The sequence below is a fragment of the Entelurus aequoreus genome, linkage group LG17, assembly GCF_033978785.1.
Source record: "Entelurus aequoreus isolate RoL-2023_Sb linkage group LG17, RoL_Eaeq_v1.1, whole genome shotgun sequence".
NCBI lineage: Eukaryota > Metazoa > Chordata > Actinopteri > Syngnathiformes > Syngnathidae > Entelurus > Entelurus aequoreus.
The window spans coordinates 23,098,275-23,118,256 of record NC_084747.1 but is presented as its reverse complement, the minus strand read 5'-3'; the positions used below and the strand labels follow the sequence as shown (position 1 = coordinate 23,118,256).

The 19,982-nt window shown below is 42.0% G+C and overlaps 2 protein-coding genes across 3 annotated transcripts in view; one reads left to right on the top strand and one right to left on the bottom strand.

Moving 5' to 3' along the window:
* The window catches only part of LOC133632701 (uncharacterized), a 19,480-nt gene extending 10,106 nt beyond the window's left edge, over positions 1-9,374 (bottom strand). The window contains exons 1-2 of one of the 2 annotated variants that reach the window (XM_062025296.1): positions 9,209-9,374; positions 5,684-5,805 (exon numbers count right to left, since the gene is read on the bottom strand). In XM_062025296.1, coding sequence (XP_061881280.1) covers positions 5,684-5,805 — 122 coding nt within the window. In that variant the 5' untranslated portion in view covers positions 9,209-9,374. Of the gene's footprint in view, positions 1-5,683; positions 5,806-5,956; positions 6,030-9,208 lie in introns of those variants that run through there. The other variant, XM_062025297.1, reaches the window with a different exon arrangement.
* On the top strand, positions 9,204-19,982 carry ercc6l (excision repair cross-complementation group 6-like). Its single transcript, XM_062025295.1, has 3 exons — positions 9,204-9,772; positions 9,930-9,974; positions 16,227-19,982. The coding sequence occupies exons 1-3, from the start codon at positions 9,717-9,719 to the stop codon at positions 19,681-19,683; spliced, it is 3,558 nt and encodes a 1,185-aa protein (XP_061881279.1). The 5' UTR covers positions 9,204-9,716; the 3' UTR covers positions 19,684-19,982.

The following is a 19,982-nucleotide window of genomic DNA, read 5'->3' as shown; positions in this document are numbered from 1 at the left end:
GATCTTTTTGTGCAATCGTTCCTATCACAGAAAAAATGCAATGTCTAATGTGAACGCCATCCGCCGCACATGCCGACATGACGTTACACGTGCAGCGGTGTTCATTTTCGTCAAAAACCTATTACCCCCCCGACGAACATAGGACGATATCGGATCAAAAGAAAATACGCCTTGACTACTAAAACGTGATAAAATTAACTGACTTTTTCATCGGCGAATAAAAACGGGACGAAAATGTTGTCAGAAACGAAATCCAATCAGATTGAATTTTGTCTTGTAGATGGGTGGGACAAGTTAGGAATATGACCAATCACATGAAAGAGGGGCGGGGGTTAGTTACGAAGGAGAGCCAATCAGATGCCTTTCCTTGTGAGATGAGGAAGTTGGATTCCTCACCGCCAAAACCAAATTGTGTGGCTTTAACATGTTCCTACTATGTGTACACCTGGGAGAAAGTGAGGAGGACACGTTTTATTTTTGACGCTATACGATGCCATCAGCAGGCGAGTCATTGATCGTGACGTCTACACAAGTGTAAGTTCAAACCATGTGTCAATCTTTGGGAAGCACACAACTCGATACTCGGGGGTAACAATTTCATTCAGAATCGATTCTGGATTCAAAAGCAATACTTTTTTATTAGCATTGGGTGCCATGATTAACTACATTCCTCCATAAAATACACAAACAGCTCTGATACATTTATATATTACTTAAAAGAAAACTAAAATTATACCCAAACATCTACTAAAGTGGCTGGACAGGACAGAGTTTTATCGTTTTTTCTTGAATCGATTAAGAATTGTTACAAAAAGAATCACAATTAATTCGAAAATCGATTTTTTTTTTTTTACACCTCTAGTATTTGCTGCTTCCGGTTCTCTTGAACGCATAAACAAATGATGATGAAGGCATGCATCATAACTCTGTTTCAGAACACATACACACCTGCTTTGACAGCAACGTTGCATAAGACAAACAGAAAAAGTGTCCACAAGATATTAATTGGTGTTAAAATGACTAACTCATCATTCCTGACCATATGACCATGCTACTATTGTTAAACAAATACTTTGCAGAAAGTCTAAAAAAAGGTGCTTTCCAAAATTAAATTTACTGTTATTTTAGCTGACTAACATGTTGTGTCATTTTGTTGACTAAAACTAAATCAATTTAGAGGACTAAAACTAAAATACATTTTCGTCAAAGGACTACTAAAACTGAATTAAAAACGGCTGACAAAATGAACACTGGTTTCCGGAAGTAAACATGCCCAGCAGCAGGCACAAGACATTGATAATACGTACATGTCCTTTAAAAGTAACTTTCACACAACGTTGCAAAGTAGTTGTACAAACCCTGTTTTCATATGAGTTGGGAAATTGTGTTAGAATCAGAATCAGAATCAGAATAGTTTTATTGCCATTGTTTGAGAACGGGTTCACAAACTAGGAATTTTTCTTGGTGCAATCGTGCAACATAAAACACATATAACACATATTTGGTAATAAAAAGAGCTGTAACTGAGCTCTGTGTTAGATGTAAATATAAACGAATCACAATGATTTGCAAATCCTTTTCAAGCCATATTCAGTTGAATATGCTACAAAGACAACATATTTCATGTTCAAACTCATAAACTTTTTTTTTTTTCTGCAAATAATCATGAACTTTAGAATTTGATGGCTGCAACACGTGACAAAGAAGTTGGGAAAGGTGGCAATAAATACTGATAAAGTTGAGGAATGCTCATCAAACACTTATTTGGAACATCCCACAGGTGTGCAGGCTAATTGGGAACAGGTGGGTGCCATGATTGGGTATAAAAGTAGATTCCATGAAATGCTCAGTCATTCACAAACAAGGATGGGGCGAGGGTCACCACTTTGTCAACAAATGCCTGAGCAAATTGTTGAACAGTTTAAGAACAACCTTTCTCAAGCAGCTATTGCAAGGAATTTAGGGATTTCACCATCTACGCTCCGTAATATCATCAAAGGGTTCAGAGAATGTGGAGAAATCACTGCAGGTAAGCAGCTAAGCCCGTGACCTTCCATCCCTCAGGCTGTACTGCATCAACAAGCCACATCAGTGTGTAAAGGACATCACCACATGGGCTCAGGAACACTTCAGAAAGCCACTGTCAGTAGCTACAGTTGGTCGCTGCATCTGTAAGTGCAAGTTAAAACTCTCCTGTGCAAGGCGAAAACCGTTTATCAACAACACCCAGAAACGCCGTCGGCTTCGCTGGGCCTGAGCTCATCTAAGATGGACTGATACAAAGTGGAAAAGTGTTTTGTGGTCTGACGAGTCCACATTTCAAATAGTTTTTGGAAACTGTGGACGTCGTGTCCTCCGGACCAAAGAGGAAAAGAACTATCCGGATTGTTATAGTCGCAAAGTGTAAAAGGCAGCATGTGTGATGGTATGGGGGTGTATTAGTGGTCAAGACATGTTCTAGGGTGAAAGTGTAAAAGGCAGCATGTGTGATGGTATGGGGGTGTATTAGTGGTCAAGACATGTTCTAGGGTGAAAGTGTAAAAGGCAGCATGTGTGATGGTATGGGGGTGTATTAGTGGCCAAGACATGGGTAACTTACACATCTGTGAAGGCACCATTAATGCTGAAAGGTACATACAGCTTTTGGAGCAACATATGTTGCCATCCAAGCAACGTTACCATGGGCGCCCCTGCTTATTTCAGCAAGACAATGCCAAGCCACGTGTTACATCAACGTGGCTTCATAGTAAAAGAGTGCGGGTACTAGACTGGCCTGCCTGTAGTCCAGACATTGAAAATGTGTGGCACCTGCAATAGCAGAAGGGAGACCCCCGGACTGTTGAACAACTTAAGCTGTACATCAAGCAAGAATGGAAAAGAATTCCACTTCAAAAATGTGTCTCCTCACTTCCCAAACCAAAACTGAGTGTTGTTAAAAGGAAAGGCCATGTAACACAGTGGTGAACATGCCCTTTCCCAACTACTTTGGCACGTGTTGCAGCCATGAAATTCTAAGTTCATTATTATTTGCAAAAAAAAAAATAAAGTTTATGAGTTTGAACATCAAATATGTTGTCTTTGTAGCATATTCAACTGAATATAATAAATAAATGATAAATGGGTTATACTTGTATAGCGCTTTTCTACCTTCAAGGTACTCAAAGCGCTTTGACAGTATTTACACATTCACACAATATGGCTTGAAAAGGATTTGCAAATCATTGTATTCCGTTTATATTTACATCTAACACCATTTCCCAACTCATATGGAAACGGGGTTTGTAAATTGAGACAACGTTGGTGTCTAACGTTGGATCCACGTTGTTGGTTGGGAAATCACCAATTTTCAACGTTCAAATCAACGTCACAACCTGACATTGAATAAACGTTGTCAAAAAGCATGTTGTTTCAACGCTGTATTTGTGTTGTAGAGTATTGGTTATAAAATGACCAAATTTCAATGTCAAATCAACGGCAGAACCTGCCATTGATTAACCGTCATCACAAAGCATGTTGTACTATTAGGTTTGAGTTGACCAAATAACCAAATATCAATGGTCAAATCAATGTTAGAACACAACTTTGATTAAACGTCATCAAAAAGCATGTTGTTTCAACGTTGTATTTGTGTTGTAGAATATTGGTTAGAAAATGACCACATTTCAATGTCAAATCAACGTCAGAACCTGACATTGATTAAACGTTGTCAAAAAGCATGTTGTTTCAACGTTGTATTTGTGTGATAGAATATTGGTTGGGAAATGACCAAAATTCAATGTCAAATCAACGTCACAAGCTGACATTGATTAAACGTTGTCAAAAAGCATGTTGTTTCAACGTTATGTTTGAGTTGCTCAGTGTCAGAACCTAATTCAACAAGTTCTCAACGCTGTTTTAACGTCTTGTGCCTGCTGGGTCGCGTCGGACTTGCAAAACTGGGAACTGCACCGTTCAGATTGAAATGCTGAAATGGGACGCAGGTCAGATAACATAAAGATCAGTGCAAGCATGGCCTTAATTAAAGTCCTACTGAAAGCCACTACTAGCGAGCACGCAGTCTGATAGTTTATATATCAATGATGAAATCTTAACATTGCAACACATGCCAATACGGCCGGGTTAACTTATGAAGTGACATTTAAAATTTCCCGGGAAATATCCGGCTGAAACGTGCGAAGTCAGTTTAACGGAAGTTATGGTACCCCGTAGAATCCTATACAAAAAGCTCTGTTTTCATTTCATAATTCCACAGTATTCTGGACATCTTTTGCAATTTGTTTAATGAACAATGAAGGCTGCAAAGAAGACAGTTGTAGGTGGGATCGGTGTATTAGCAGCGGACTACAGCAACACAACCAGGAGGACTTTGTTGGAGCGCTAGCCGCCGACCTCACCTTGACTTCCTACGTCTCCGGGCCGCCAAACGCATCGGGTGAAGTCCTTCGTCCTTCTGCCGATCGCTGGAACGCAGGTGAGCACGGGTGTTGATGAGCAGATGAGGGCTGGCTGGCGTAGGTGGAGAGCTAATGTTTTTAGCATAGCTCTGTGCGGTCCGGTTGCTAAGTTAGCTTCAATGGCGTCGTTAGCACAGCATTGTTAACCTTCGCCAGCCTGGAAAGCATTAACCGTGTATTTACATGTCCACGGTTTAATAGTATTGTTGATTTTCTATCTATTCTTCCAGTCAGGGCTTTATTTCTTTTGTTTCTATATGCAGTTAAAGCACGATGCTATCACGTTAGCTCGTAGCTAAAGCATTACGCCGATGTATTGTCGTGGAGATAAAAGGCACTGAATGTCCATTTGGCATTCTGGACGCTCATTTTCAAGAGGATATAGTATCCCAGGTGGTTTCAAATACAAATCCGTGATCCACAATAGAAAAAGGAGAAAGTGTGGAATCCAATGAGCCAGCTTGTACCTAAGTTACGGTCAGAGCGAAAAAAGATGCGTCCATCACTGCCTCTCTAGTCCTTCACTGTAGTGAAGTGAATTACATTTATATAGCGCTTTTTCTCAAGTGACTCAAAGCGCTTTACATTGTGAAAGCCAATATCTAAGTTACATTTAAACCAGTGTGGGTGGCACTGGGAGCAGGTGGGTAAAGTGTCTTGCCCAAGGACACAACGGCAGTGACTAGGATGGCGGAAGCGGGGATCGAACCTGCAACCCTCAAGTTGCTGGCACGGCCGCTCTACCAACCGAGCTATACCGTCCTGTAACGTTCCTCATCCACAAATCTTTCATCCTCGCTCAAATTAATGGGGTAATCATCACTTTCTCGGTCCGAATCTCTCTCGCTCCATTGTAAACAACGGGGAATTGTGAGGAATACTAGCTCCTGTGACGTCACGCTACTTCCGCTACAGGCAAGGCTTTTTTTTATCAGATACCAAAAGTTGCAATCTTTATCGTCGATTTTCTCTACTAAATCCTTTCAGCAAAAATATGGCAATATCGCCAAATGATCAAGTATGACACATAGAATGGATCTGCTATTCCCGTTTAAATAAAAAAAAATCATTTCAGTAGGCCTTTAAGGACGTGTCCGTGTGACGTGTGTGTGTGTGCGTGTGTGTGTGTGTGTGTGTGTGTGTGTGTGTGTGTGTGTGTGTGTGTGTGTGTGTGTGTGTGTGTGTGTGTGCGTGCGTGTGAGCAGCCTGCTTTTAGGGTGGGTGCTGACTTGTGGAGGGCGCTGGCGTTCCTCCTCTGCTCCTCGCAGGTGGCGTGCTCGTCATGGACATGGATCCGGTTCTCCCAGAAGGTCTTGATGTGTTGCCTGTCGTGGATCCGCGCTAGACTCATCTGGAGGGTCAAGGTGGAGCAGAAAGAACAACGTGGGGCCAGACATGATAGGACGCCCGTCAAAACAATTTCACATTTTTTATCATCCCTTTCAACATTTGGAGCGTCCTTGGTAATAATAATAAATATCAAATAATATTCAATCACCAACCTTTCTTTAGAGCTTCGACTGGATGTCCGTCAGGGTCGCGCTGTCTGTCAGACTGAGTGTGTGTGTGTGTGTGTGTGTGTGTGTGTGTGTGTGTGTGTGTGTGTGTGTGTGTGTGTGTGTGTGTGTGTGTGTGTGTGTGTGTGTGTGTGTGTGTGTGTGTGTGTGTTTTAACAGTTGCACTGAAACCAAACTGGTCATGTGATCTTTATTTCTGATGATGCCGTGTCAGTTCTTACTCTGTGTGTGTGTGTGTGTGTGTGTGTGTTCTTGTATTTCTACCCTTCTTGAGACATCAAGAAGGAAAAGTATCTTCCATATGACTCCTTTGTCATCTGTGGTCCCTGACTCCTTTGTCATCTGTGGTCCCTGACTCCTTTGTCATCTGTGGTCCCTGACTCCTTTGTCATCTGTGGTCCCTGACTGACTCCTTTGTCATCTGTGGTCCCTGACTCCTTTGTCATCTGTGGTCCCTGACTGACTCCTTTGTCATCTGTGGTCCCTGACTCCTTTATCATCTGTGGTGCCTGACTCCTTTGTCATCTGTGGTCCCTGACTCCTTTATCATCTGTGGTGCCTGACTCCTTTGTCATCTGTGGTCCCTGACTCCTTTATCATCTGTGGTGCCTGACTCCTTTGTCATCTGTGGTCCCTGACTCCTTTATCATCTGTGGTGCCTGACTCCTTTGTCATCTGTGGTCCCTGACTCCTTTATCATCTGTGGTGCCTGACTCCTTTGTCATCTGTGGTCCCTGACTCCTTTGTCATCTGTGGTCCCTGACTCCTTTATCATCTGTGGTGCCTGACTCCTTTGTCATCTGTGGTCCCTGACTCCTTTATCATCTGTGGTGCCTGACTCCTTTGTCATCTGTGGTCCCTGACTCCTTTATCATCTGTGGTGCCTGACTCCTTTGTCATCTGTGGTCCCTGACTCCTTTGTCATCTGTGGTCCCTGACTCCTTTGTCATCTGTGGTCCCTGACTCCTTTGTCATCTGTGGTCCCTGACTCCTTTGTCATCTGTGGTCCCTGACTGACTCCTTTGTCATCTGTGGTCCCTGACTGACTCCTTTGTCATCTGTGGTCCCTGACTCCTTTGTCATCTGTGGTCCCTGACTGACTCCTTTGTCATCTGTGGTCCCTGGCTGACTCCTTTGTCATCTGTGGTCCCTGACTGACTCCTTTGTCATCTGTGGTCCCTGACTCCTTTGTCATCTGTGGTCCCTGACTGACTCCTTTGTCATCTGTGGTCCCTGACTCCTTTGTCATCTGTGGTCCCTGACTGACTCCTTTGTCATCTGTGGTCCCTGACTCCTTTATCATCTGTGGTCCCTGACTCCTTTGTCATCTGTGGTCCCTGACTCCTTTGTCATCTGTGGTCCCTGACTGACTCCTTTGTCATCTGTGGTCCCTGACTGACTCCTTTGTCATCTGTGGTCCCTGACTCCTTTGTCATCTGTGGTCCCTGACTGACTCCTTTGTCATCTGTGGTCCCTGACTGACTCCTTTGTCATCTGTGGTCCCTGACTGACTCCTTTGTCATCTGTGGTCCCTGACTGACTCCTTTGTCATCTGTGGTCCCTGACTCCTTTGTCATCTGTGGTCCCTGACTCCTTTGTCATCTGTGGTCCCTGACTGACTCCTTTGTCATCTGTGGTCCCTGACTGACTCCTTTGTCATCTGTGGTCCCTGACTCCTTTGTCATCTGTGGTCCCTGACTCCTTTGTCATCTGTGGTCCCTGACTCCTTTGTCATCTGTGGTCCCTGACTGACTCCTTTGTCATCTGTGGTCCCTGACTCCTTTGTCATCTGTGGTCCCTGACTGACTCCTTTGTCATCTGTGGTCCCTGACTCCTTTGTCATCTGTGGTCCCTGACTCCTTTATCATCTGTGGTCCCTGACTGACTCCTTTATCATCTGTGGTCCCTGACTGACTCCTTTGTCATCTGTGGTCCCTGACTCCTTTGTCATCTGTGGTCCCTGACTCCTTTGTCATCTGTGGTCCCTGACTCCTTTGTCATCCGCCTTAAGCACATTACAAAAAAACAAAAAATAGAGATATCATTTGCACCCCTGGTGGTGACATCTATCAACATGAGGGTGGTCCCAAAAAAGGAGCGATTTTTCAAATTGACTGTGTGTCGCTTTTAAAAGAGCTCCCCCTCTGGTCAACATATGAAATAACAAGTGTGTGTAAAAATGTGAAGTGCTCCCTCTCTGGCCAACATATAAAATAACAAGTGTGTGTAAAAATGTTAAGTGTTCCCTCTCTGGCCAACATATGAAATAACAAGTGTGTGTAAAAATGTGAAGTGCTCCCCCCTCTGGCCATCATATGAAATAACAAGTGTGTGTAAAAATGTGAAGTGCTCCCCCTCTGTCCAACATATGAAATAACAAGTGTGTGTAAAAATGTGAAGTGCTCCCCCCTCTGGCCAACATATGAAATAACAAGTGTGTGTAAAAATGTGAAGTGCTCCCCCTCTGGCCAACATATGAAATAACAAGTGTGTGTAAAAATGTGAAGTGCTCCCCCTCTGGCCAACATTTGAAATAACAAGTGTGTGTAAAAATGTGAAGTGCTCCCCGTCTGGCCAACATATGAAATAACAAGTGTGTGTAAAAATGTGAAGTGCTCCCCCCTCTGGCCAACATATGAAATAACAAGTGTGTGTAAAAATGTGAAGTGCTACCTCCTCTGGCCAACATATGAAATAACAAGTGTGTGTAAAAATGCGAAGTGCTCCCCCTCTGGTCAACATATGTAATAACAAGTGTGTATAAAAATGTGAAGTGCTCCCCCTCTGGCCAACATATGAAATAACGTGTGTGTAAGAAATTGAAATGCGCCCCCTACGACCAAAATGTATTCAAAGTATATATATATATGAAGTAAATAATGAAGATTAAAATCCAATTACAAACGAACAAAAAAAATCAACTAAAAGGCCTACCTTTTTTATATTTGCATAGTATGAATATATTATTTTTCTCATGTCCCAAGAAGGTAACAAATATAAGAATGTGTGTGTGTGTGTGTGTGTGTGACATGCATACTACAAGACATAAAGACATTCTGAGCTGCTTCTATAATTATGTCATCAACCTTAAGACATTTTATGAGACGTGCTGTGTGGCCACTTTGATAAAGGGAAGTGACGTCATCGCTGAGAAATGACCACAACACTATCTAATGAGACAGACAACATAGTGGGATTGCTTTCAAACGTTTATATGACAACAGGGCTTTTAACTACTTTGGCTTGTAATGCAGCTCCAGCGTCACCTACAAAGATCCAAACTTCATCTCTTTCAAAAGTATTTCTGCAACCAAAGTAGTGTTTTTTTTTTTGCTTTACGTTAGCAAAACATGTTGGCGGGTTAAAAGCTGCCAGGGCAACTTCCGGATTCCAGGACGTGTTTGCCGGTTAAAAACACAAAGGAGCAACTTCCGTGTTTTTGGGCAGCGACTTATTTCATTGGCTGCGCTATGTTAAATGCCCCGCCTTCTTCGAGCATCCTTCTCTCCGATTGGACAACGTCCTTGCATTAACGTCACCACGTCGTCTGCGCGTTTGAGGCATTTTGGCGGGGCGAGCTGTGTGTGCTTCTCAACGTTAGGCGGCCGACGTCGACGTGTGTTGACCCATTTGCTACCGCTTGTCCCGTTCGGGGTCGCGGGGGTGCTGGAGCCTATCTCAGCTGCATTCGGGCGGTTCAATTAGTCCATTTGGCGGACGTCGTGTGGTTCCGCTCCCGGACAAGATGGACAAGGGCCACTTAAACGGCGACGTGGAGGCGATCGAGAAGAAGATGGACAAGTAAGTCGTTAGCCGTTACCATTTAGTGGTCAATTGTAGGGAATATGTACTGTACTGTGCAATCTACTCATAAAAGTACCAATCAATGCTTAGTTAGCATCACGTGAAGTTCTGTGGTAGCTGAGATGCTAACTAACAGTCACCTTTGTCCTTGCAGGTGTTTGTCCATCAATGAAGGGGACACGATGGAGGCGTATCACAGGTAAGGAGAAGAACTCGTACGTCGATCACAACTTCAGTTTGTCCGAGAAAACGTTTCGCCTCTCAAACATCTCTGATGAAAGATGAAACAAACTTCTAAGACAAACTGAACAGAATGAGGACGCTGGGAATAAACCATAACCTGATGAATTACACTCAAACTAACTTTAACGATCCACAAGGGAAATTGTTCCACTAAGTAGCTCAGTTACAAAGGATGGAAAGGATAAAGTAGACAAAAAATGTACCGTGGTAGTAATATGGATTATGGCAGTGTTTTTCAACCACTGTGTGAGATACAGTCTGGTGTGCCGTGGAAGATTATGTCATTTTTTGCAAAGCAGTAATTATAGTCTGCAAATGATGTGTTGTTGTTAAGTGTCGGTGCTGTCTAGAGCACGGCAAAGTAACCATGTAATACTCTTCCATATCAGTAGGTGGCAGCAGGTAGCTAAGTGCTTTGTAGATGTGGGAAACAGCGGGAGGCAGTGTGCAGGTAAAATGGTGTCTAATGCTTCAACCAAATATAAACAAAAGGCGAGTGCCCCTAAGAAAAGGCATTGAAGCTTAGGAAAGGCTATGCAGAACGAAACTAAAACTGAACTGGCTACAAAGTAAACAAAAACAGAATGCTTGACGACAGCAAAGACTTACTGCGGAGCAAAGACGGCATCCACAATGTACATCCGAACATGACATGACAATCAACAATGTCCCCACAAAGAAGGATAAAAACAACTGAAATATGCTAAAACAAAGCACATCCGGGAAATATCGCTCAAAGGAAGACTGCTACAGGAAAATGCCAAATAAGTAGAACCTTTACTTAACCAGATAAGAAACCCATTGAGATCAAGATCTCTTTCACAAGGGTGACCTGGCCAAGAAGTCAACAGCTCATGTCACAGAGCAGTTTCAAAAAAGTTATATGTTAAGACATACATTTTAAAATACATAAAAGAGAACTGTAAAACAAAGATTTACACATTTTAAAAACACAGGCACTGTGCAAATGTCTCTCCCCCTCTGGCTCTTAGGATAGAACGGAAGGCTCCAAATGGAAGTAGTTCAGTGAGTTTCAGTTTGGTCTGCAATGCATCCCATGCCATAGGGGCAGCAATGCCAAAAGCTCTTTTGCCAACTTCAGTCCGTACATGAGGAACAGTTAAAACATACAAATTGTTAGAGCGTAATGCACAAGAGCTGTTTTTTCTTTGTAACAAAGTACACAAGTATGGAGGTATTAAACCTCAAAGAGCCTTATAAATGATAGTCAGCCAATGTGTGTATCTGCGTGCACTCAATGAAGATAAGTCTGACTTCATATACAGTTGACAATGGTGGGTGAGACTACGACAGCCAGTAACAAATCTTAGTGCTGAGTGAAAAACAGTGTCCAAGGACTGGAGGCATTTAGATGAAACACTAAAACAAAGCACGTCTCCATAATCAATTATGGGCAAGATAGTCGCTGTCACCTATTTCTTTCTTACTTTAAGAGAGAAGCAGTTTTTATTTCTAAAAAAGAAACCAAGCTTTACCCTAAGCTTAGAGACCAAGTTGTTAATATGGGCTTTAAATGAAAGCTCCTGATCAAGAGTAAAACCCAAGTACTTGTAATTTAAGACCTGCTCTCTAGGGTTTCCATTTGATGTTACAATATTTGGAATATTTTCCAGTAGCACCCTTGAATGAGAGAAAACCATTAGCTTGCTTTTATCTGTATTTAAAACCAATTTAAGCTCAAATAAGCGAGCCTGGATGACATCAAAAGCAGCTTGTAAAAACTCAAAAGCCTGAGTGATGGAGGTTGAACAGCAATAAATAATGCTGTCGTCTGCATAAAAGTGCTACATTGCATTTGACAAATTATTGCAAAGATTATTTAAGTAGATAGAAAATAAAATGGGCCCCAGCACAGAGCCTTGTGGAACGCCTTTGGTAATGTCCAGTAATGAAGAGGTGGTCCCAGCCACCTGTACACCTTGTGTTCTGCTGGAGAGAGAGTCTGTGAAGCAAGCAGCTGCATTTTTAGATCATCCAACGTGATGAAGGGCTTGAATGAACAGACTGTGGTCTACTGTGTCAAATACTTTTGACAAATCAATAAATAGGGCGACACAATATTTCTTGCCATCTACAGCCTCGATTAAATTATTGAAGACCTTAAGAGCAGCTGTAATAGTGCTATGCTGTTTTCTGAAACCAGATTGAAATGGAGATAAAATATTGTTTGATTCTAAAAAATCCTTTAGCTGGTTACTTAAGATCTTCTCAAACAATTTTGCTAAAATGCATAATTTAGAAATTGGTCTGTAATTATTTATATTTGTGGGTTCGCCCCCTTTTAGCAGGGGCAGAACAAAGGCAGATTTCCAGATTTTTGGAATGCTTATACTTGTTGGACTTAGGTTAAAAAGATGCAAGAAAGGCTCAGCGAGTGAGTTGCATACAGCTTTAAGGTTATCAGAAGAAGAAGTCAACCAGTCAAAATTTAAATCACCAACCAAGAGAAGTTGACTAGCATTTAACCCACTCATAAAGGATTCAAGAGAGGCAAGGGCTTGTGGAGGCAGAGGGAGGTCTATGACAGCCTACAATTGCGAGAGGTTGGCCATGCGAGAATTCAAGCTGCAGGGCAAGGAGTTCAAATTGTTTAGTGATTGCCAGTGATGATAATAAGGTAACATTAAATGTGTTTTTTATTTACATAGCCACTCCTCCACCTTTTCGAGGACGATCGCATCGGAAAACATTATATCCATTTATAGCAATGTCCTTGTCAGAGACTGCTTTACTTAGCCAGGTTTCTGATAAGATAAAGATGTCTGCGTTGGTTGTTTTAATCCAGATTTGGACTAAGTCTGATTTTGGCAGTAGACTTCTAATATTTGAATGAATTAAACCGAGACCCGACCTAGCTCTAAATTAATCAGGAGTACTGATGTTGTATAAAGCTGGGCCTGGATTTGGTTGCACATTGCCTGATTGCAGAAGTAAGAGCAATATAAAATGTTTCCGTTTCATATGGCAAGGTAACCTGATGACAACAATACTTGGCTTCACAATGTCAAAATGAGTAATTTCAGAAGGAGTAAAACATCTGTTTAACACAGAAATACAACATAAATGAAGCTGGTTAGAATTATTCAGCACTGACCCACATGTGGATATCAATAACCTTTGTGTAAATTCTGTACTTTCAAAGGATTGTTATTGCGTTCGGTTTTTTGATTGATTGATTGAGACTTTTATTAGTAGGTTGCACAGTGAAGTACATATTCCGTACAATTGACCACTAAATGGTAACACCCCAATAAGTTTTTCAACTTGTTTAAGTCGGGGTCCACTTAAATTGATTCATGATACAGATATATACTATCATATATGCTATCATTATAATACAGTCATCACACAAGATAATCACATTGAATTATTTACATTATTTACAATCAGGGGTGTGGAGGGGGGGGGGATATGGACATCAAGTAGTGGACATAGAGAGAGAGAGAGAGAGAGAGAGAGAGAGAGATCAGAAGGCATAAGAAAAAGTATCTGCATTTGATTGTTTACATTTGATTATTAGCAATCCGGGGAGGGTGTTAGTTTAGGGTTGTAGCTGCCTGGAGGTGAACTTTTATTGCGGTTTTGAAGGAGGATAGAGATGCCCTTTCTTTTATACCTGTTGGGGGCGCATTCCACATTGATGTGGCATAGAAAGATAGAGTTAAAGGTTGGTGGAGCACCTGGTCAGGTACTCCACTGACCAGGTGCTCATATATATATATATATATATATATATATATATATATATATATATATATATATATATATATATGTATATATATATATATATATATATATATATATATATATGTATGTATGTATGTATGTATGTATATATGTATATATATACATATATACATATACATATACGTATATGTATATACGTATATATATATATATATATATCAGTGTTTCCCATAAACTGCCAAGATACCTGTGGCGGTGGGGGCGTGGCTATGGGCGTGGTCACATGACATCGTCGAGTAATTTGCATAATTTACTACAATGATTTGATTTTCTCTAAAAAGGCTCAAAAAATGTATACTTACTCATTAATAATAACAGTTTTGTTTTAAACGTCCATCCATCCATCCATTTTACAATATAATTACAACACTTTATGTACATATTTATATACAGATTTGAACAATAAGTTATTCACTGAAATATATTTATTAATTGTGGTTCTTACAAAAAATATATCTTATAAAATATAAAAGCTAAAATGTCTCAAAGCTCTGCCCCTTTAATTAGTGCTTACTAAATGATTTAACTTTAGCCTACTACTACAAGCATATTATTTACCAGCAACATAAAGTGAAACAGAGGCAGAGGTGTCCTGCCACAGTCAGTAACAAATAAACATAAAACAGTAGTGGTGGTAGATAGACACAGAGCTTCATCAAACATCTGATCCACTGAACAAAGAGCTCCAAAAATCTTGAACTTTAGACTGCCATCAGTTTTACTCCCTACACTTAACCATGTGTTTCCTACTGCCTGCACACTTTGCACCCTTTGTTATATACACATGTTGTGTTTCTAATATAAATACATTTAATAAAGTCAAATACAAATAAGGCAACAAGAGAAGTATCCTACACTTCTCTTTTGTAAAGTAAATCTGAACAGCCTATATGAGCATCTACATCAACTATATGATTTGCCTGAGAAGCTGGAGAGGACAAAAAAAAAATAAAAAAATTTGTTTATTTAAAAAAAAAAAAAAAAAATTTTTGTTTATTAAAAAAAAAAAAAAAAATTTTTTTTATTTTGTTATTTGTGGTGGACGTAATTCTTTCGTGGCGGGCCGCCACAAATAAATGAATGTGTGGGAAACCCTGTATATACACATGTTTAAATATATATATAAGTATATATATATATATACATACATATATATATATATATTTATATATATATATTTACACATGTTTAAATATATATATAAGTATATATATATATACATACATATATGTATGTATATATATATATATATATATATATATATATATATATATATATATATTTATATATTTACACATGTGTGTATATATATATATACACTACCGTTCAAAAGTTTGGGGTCACCCAAACAATTTAGTGGAATAGCCTTCATTTCTAAGAACAAGAATAGACTGTCGAGTTTCAGATGAAAGTTCTCTTTTTCTGGCCATTTTGAGCGTTTAATTGACCCCACAAATGTGATGCTCCAGAAACTCAACCTGCTCAAAGGAAGGTCAGTTTTGTAGCTTCTGTAACGAGCTAAAGTGTTTTCAGATGTGTGAACATGATTGCACAAGGGTTTTCTAATCATCAATTAGCCTTCTGAGCCAATGAGCAAACACATTGTACCATTAGAACACTGGAGTGATAGTTGCTGGAAATGGGCCTCTATACACCTATGTAGATATTGCACCAAAAAGCAGACATTTGCAGCTAGAATAGTCATTTACCACATTAGCAATGTATGGAGTGTATTTCTGTAAAGTTAAGACTAGTTTAAAGTTATCTTCATTGAAAAGTACAGTGCTTTTCCTTAAAAAATAAGGACATTTACATGTGACCCCAAACTTTTGAACGCTAGTGTATATATTTATATGTGTATGTATACATATATATTTATATGTGTATGTATATATATTAAACAGATTTTTGTATTTATATTGATTACGTGTCTATTGCGATGTATATTGATACGGTTTTATCGCCCAGCACTAAACCAGAGTCACACCTGTCCCAAACCTGAGATCATACCAAGTTACATGAGAGACCTCCTGGTATATAAGATTACTTTGAAAAAACTCTGTTGTTGAACTCATGACGTCTCGTGGGCGAAATTGAAGACGGTGGCGGACCGCACTTGGACCTCGAGTCTTAATTTGGACACCCCTGTTCTAATAAAAGCATTTTACGTATAGCTACAAGCGAAGCTGCAAAACAATGGCATGTATGCACAACGCGCTGTTGTTGATACTGATTGGCTGCATAAATAAATAGTTGTGAACGGCATCACATAATGTGTTTTATTTGTTGTCACCTGTCTCTCACAGAGTTACATTCAAAATAGTACTGAATAAATGATGTATCAATTTTATTTCATTTACAACTTCCTAGATTTGATGTGCGTGTGGAAGCGCTAATGGACTGCTATTTTGGACTGACTTGTGAATTTTCTTGGTTGCAGATACATTCGAAAAGGTAAAGACGTGGCCAGAGAAGGAGACATGAACAAAGCTCTGGAGCTCTTCAAGATAGCCGAAAGCATTAAGCGCAGTGAAAAGCTGCAAAAGAGAATTGAGAAAATTGAGGAACTTTTGGCCCAGAACAACTCAGGGGAGGAAGATGATGACGAGTTTGTGGATGTGAACAACAGCGGTCTAAAGCTCTATAAAGATCTCTACCTGAAGCTTTATGACTACCAGAGGGACGGCGTGGCCTTCTTGTACAGCCTCTACAGAGACGAGCGGAAAGGTGGAATTCTGGCAGACGACATGGGCCTGGGCAAGACCATCCAGGTCATATCGTTCTTGTCGGGAATGTACGACTGTGAGCTAGTGAAACACACTCTGCTGGTCATGCCCACATCACTCATCAGAAACTGGACCAAGGAGTTTACTAAATGGACTCCTGGCATAAGGGTCAAAGAGTTTCACGGCGCCAAGCTGGAGCGGACCAAGAATCTGGAGAAGGTCCAGAGGAGTAAAGGTGTTATCATCACCACATACACCATGCTGATGAACAACTGGCAGCAGCTGTCGTCCTACGAGGGAAACGAGTTCAAGTGGGACTATGTGATCCTGGACGAGGCACACAAGATTAAGACCACCACAACCAAAACGGCCAAGAGCGTCTCGGCCGTTCCATCCAAAAACCGACTTCTGCTTACCGGCACTCCTGTCCAGAACAACCTCCGAGAGATGTGGTCCCTATTTCATTTTGCCTGTTCCGGAACTCTACTTGGCACGGCCAAAACCTTCAAAATGCAGTACGAGAACCCCATTACTCGAGCACGGGAGAAGGACGCTACACCGGGTGAAATGGCGCTGGGCTCCAGTATGTCTGCCAACCTCATGACTATCATCAAACCCTACTTCCTTCGTAGGACAAAGGCTGAAGTGCAGAATAAGAAAAACGAAGATGCATCCCAAAACAAGTGTCAAGGGAAGAAACAGTTGGAGGACCCGAAGGTCTCTGGTGCCATCATGCCCGCACTGACAAGGAAGAACGACTTGATTGTTTGGACGTACCTCAGTCGCGTTCAGGAAGACATCTACTGGAAGTTCATTTCCCTGGATCACATCAAGGAGCTGCTCATGACAACCAGGTCACCCCTAGCCGAGCTGACCCTCCTGAAAAAGCTGTGTGACCACCCAAGGCTGCTCTCCGCTCGAGCGATCACCAATTTAGGTCTGAAAGACAGCCCAGCTAAAAAGCAGCAGAGCGATGACACGGAGATGGGCAGTATCATCAACGTTGCTGACAAAACGCTGATATCCGAATCTGGCAAACTGGTATTTCTGTTTGCTCTCCTTGAACATCTCAGAGAGGAAGGTCATCGCACACTGGTCTTTGCTCACTACAGGATGGTACTGGATATCATCGAGCGCATCCTCAAGAACCGAGGCTACAAAGTCCTGAGGCTTGACGGAACAGTCACTCAGGTGACGGAAAGGGAGCGCCTCATTACCCTCTTCCAGACGAACCAAACATATTCCGTCTTCCTTCTCACCACTCAGGTGGGTGGAGTTGGCATCACCTTGACGGCAGCGGACCGAGTCGTCATCTTCGATCCCAGCTGGAACCCAGCGACAGACGCCCAGGCAGTGGACAGGGCGTACCGCATTGGTCAGAAGGAGAACGTTGTCATTTACAGGCTGATCACGTGCGGCACAGTAGAAGAAAAGATCTACAGACGACAGGTCTTCAAAGATTCACTGATCAGGCAGAACACGGGAGACAAGAAGAACCCTTTTCGGTACTTCAGCAAGCAAGAGTTGAAGGAGCTCTTCACTCTGGAGGACACGCGGTCGTCGTCCACACAGCAGTTGCTTCAGTCCTTGCACTCCAAACACAGACACACAGACACAGCACTGGACCACCACATCGCCCGCCTCCACACCATGGAGATGTTTGGAATCTCTGATCACGACCTCATGTTTTCCCTCAATGTAGACCACGATGAGGCCCCGAAGAACAAAAAAGAGCAAAACTACATTGAAGGTCGGGTCCAGAAAGCCCATGAGCTCGTGAAGGCGGAATCGGACCTGCAGATGCAGTTTGCAACCAATGTAGAATCCAGCACAGAGCCGGCGAACAAGGAACGTTTGCCTGAGAATAAACCGGGAAAACCGAGGGCAAATTCTGTCAGCTCGCCACGCCGGCCAGCAGATTTGGACAAATCCGGTTCTGGCAAAAATGGTGGCATTAAGAGCAGCACAATTGATCTCACTGTTAGTGATAGCGAGTCTGGTGAAAAATCATTAAACCTTTTAGAACAGTCTTCGCTGAAGCAGAAGTCTCTCTCTACTGAGGACATGTTTGGGTCTTTGTCTCTGAAGGAGCAGGAGTCTTTTGGGGCAGTGGACCCAGGAGACGTAAAAGCTGGTGGAACTGATGAAAAATGTACTCAGGAAGTTGAGAAAAGTCCTTCCATGCACATCAAAGATAATGAAGATTGCAACCTGGATGAGAGGCACGTGAAGTCTTTCCAGAAGAAAAGACTCTCAGTCTTGCAGTCATCCAGTACCAGCTTAAAAGTAGACTCGTGGTCCCGAACTAGCGCCGGCTCAGAGATGATTGATGACAACTTCAACTTGCAGCTGGAGGAGAGTGACGTCTCCTACCGCAGCATCATGGAGGACGAAGAGAGAAAGCTGCTATCTCAGCTGCAGACGGAGGGCACGTTTGACGTGGATAAGTCGCTCACAGAGGGCCAACAAAGCGGCAAGTCCCAAGTCTCCGAATTGGACGAATCCATCATCATATACGCCAAGAAGAAAAGAGCTGCTGTCCTCTCTGACAGTGAAGAAGAGGTTGAGCGTGACGACAAGCCCCAGTTGACCAAGGGTTCGGTTAATAAGTCTCTCCAGATGCTAGGATCCTCCACGCCCAAATCTGGGATGCACAGTTCCACCCCCAGCAAGTCCAGAAAGAGTGTTGGAGGAAACACCTCTGTGGCATCACGCCGCTCCCTCCTGAATTCTATCATTAAAGACGTGGACAAGCAGGATGAAGACAACCGTGACGAGCTTTCAGGGAGGTACTCTGACGAGGTGGAGGAGGAGGAGGAGGATGACTATGTAACCAGCCAGGAGGATCTCAGCCTGGACCAAGCAACTGGAGAGACTTTAAACACAGAAGAAGAGAGGGAAGACCTGGAAGAGTCCACCAGTGAGCTGGAGCTAGCGTCCTTTGAGAGGATGGAGCAGTGTACCACTAACACAGCGGCGGGCATTGCCTTAAAGTCCTCGTCGGACTCAGAAAGCATGTACGAGTCGCTGGTGACTCGAGGCCACCAGTTTTTCAGGGATGGCAAACTGAACGAAGCATTGGACTTGTTCCTGAAGGCCATCGATATCAACCCTGGAGATCCTGATATCGAGATCCTGACCATCAAACTGTATCGCCAACTGAGAGAATAAAAACATGGACCTCTTAAGTTCTTTTGGACTTCAACCCATACTTTTTATTCAGTAAGAGGGACGTAAATCACTTTGTTCTTTCCTCACCCAACTTATCTTCAAGTTGAGTTAAAGAACTGAAGGGGGCGTTTGTTTTCATCAGGACATTCTGCCGGTCATTTTTAGGTGAAAGGCAGTAGTTTATTCTTTAGTTGATTATTTTCCTCTTATGCTGACTTAATATAAATGTTTGCTTATTCACTGTGTTTTAAATAAAGTTTTCTATCATTAAAGGAGCATTTGCTTTGTCACCAAGTGTG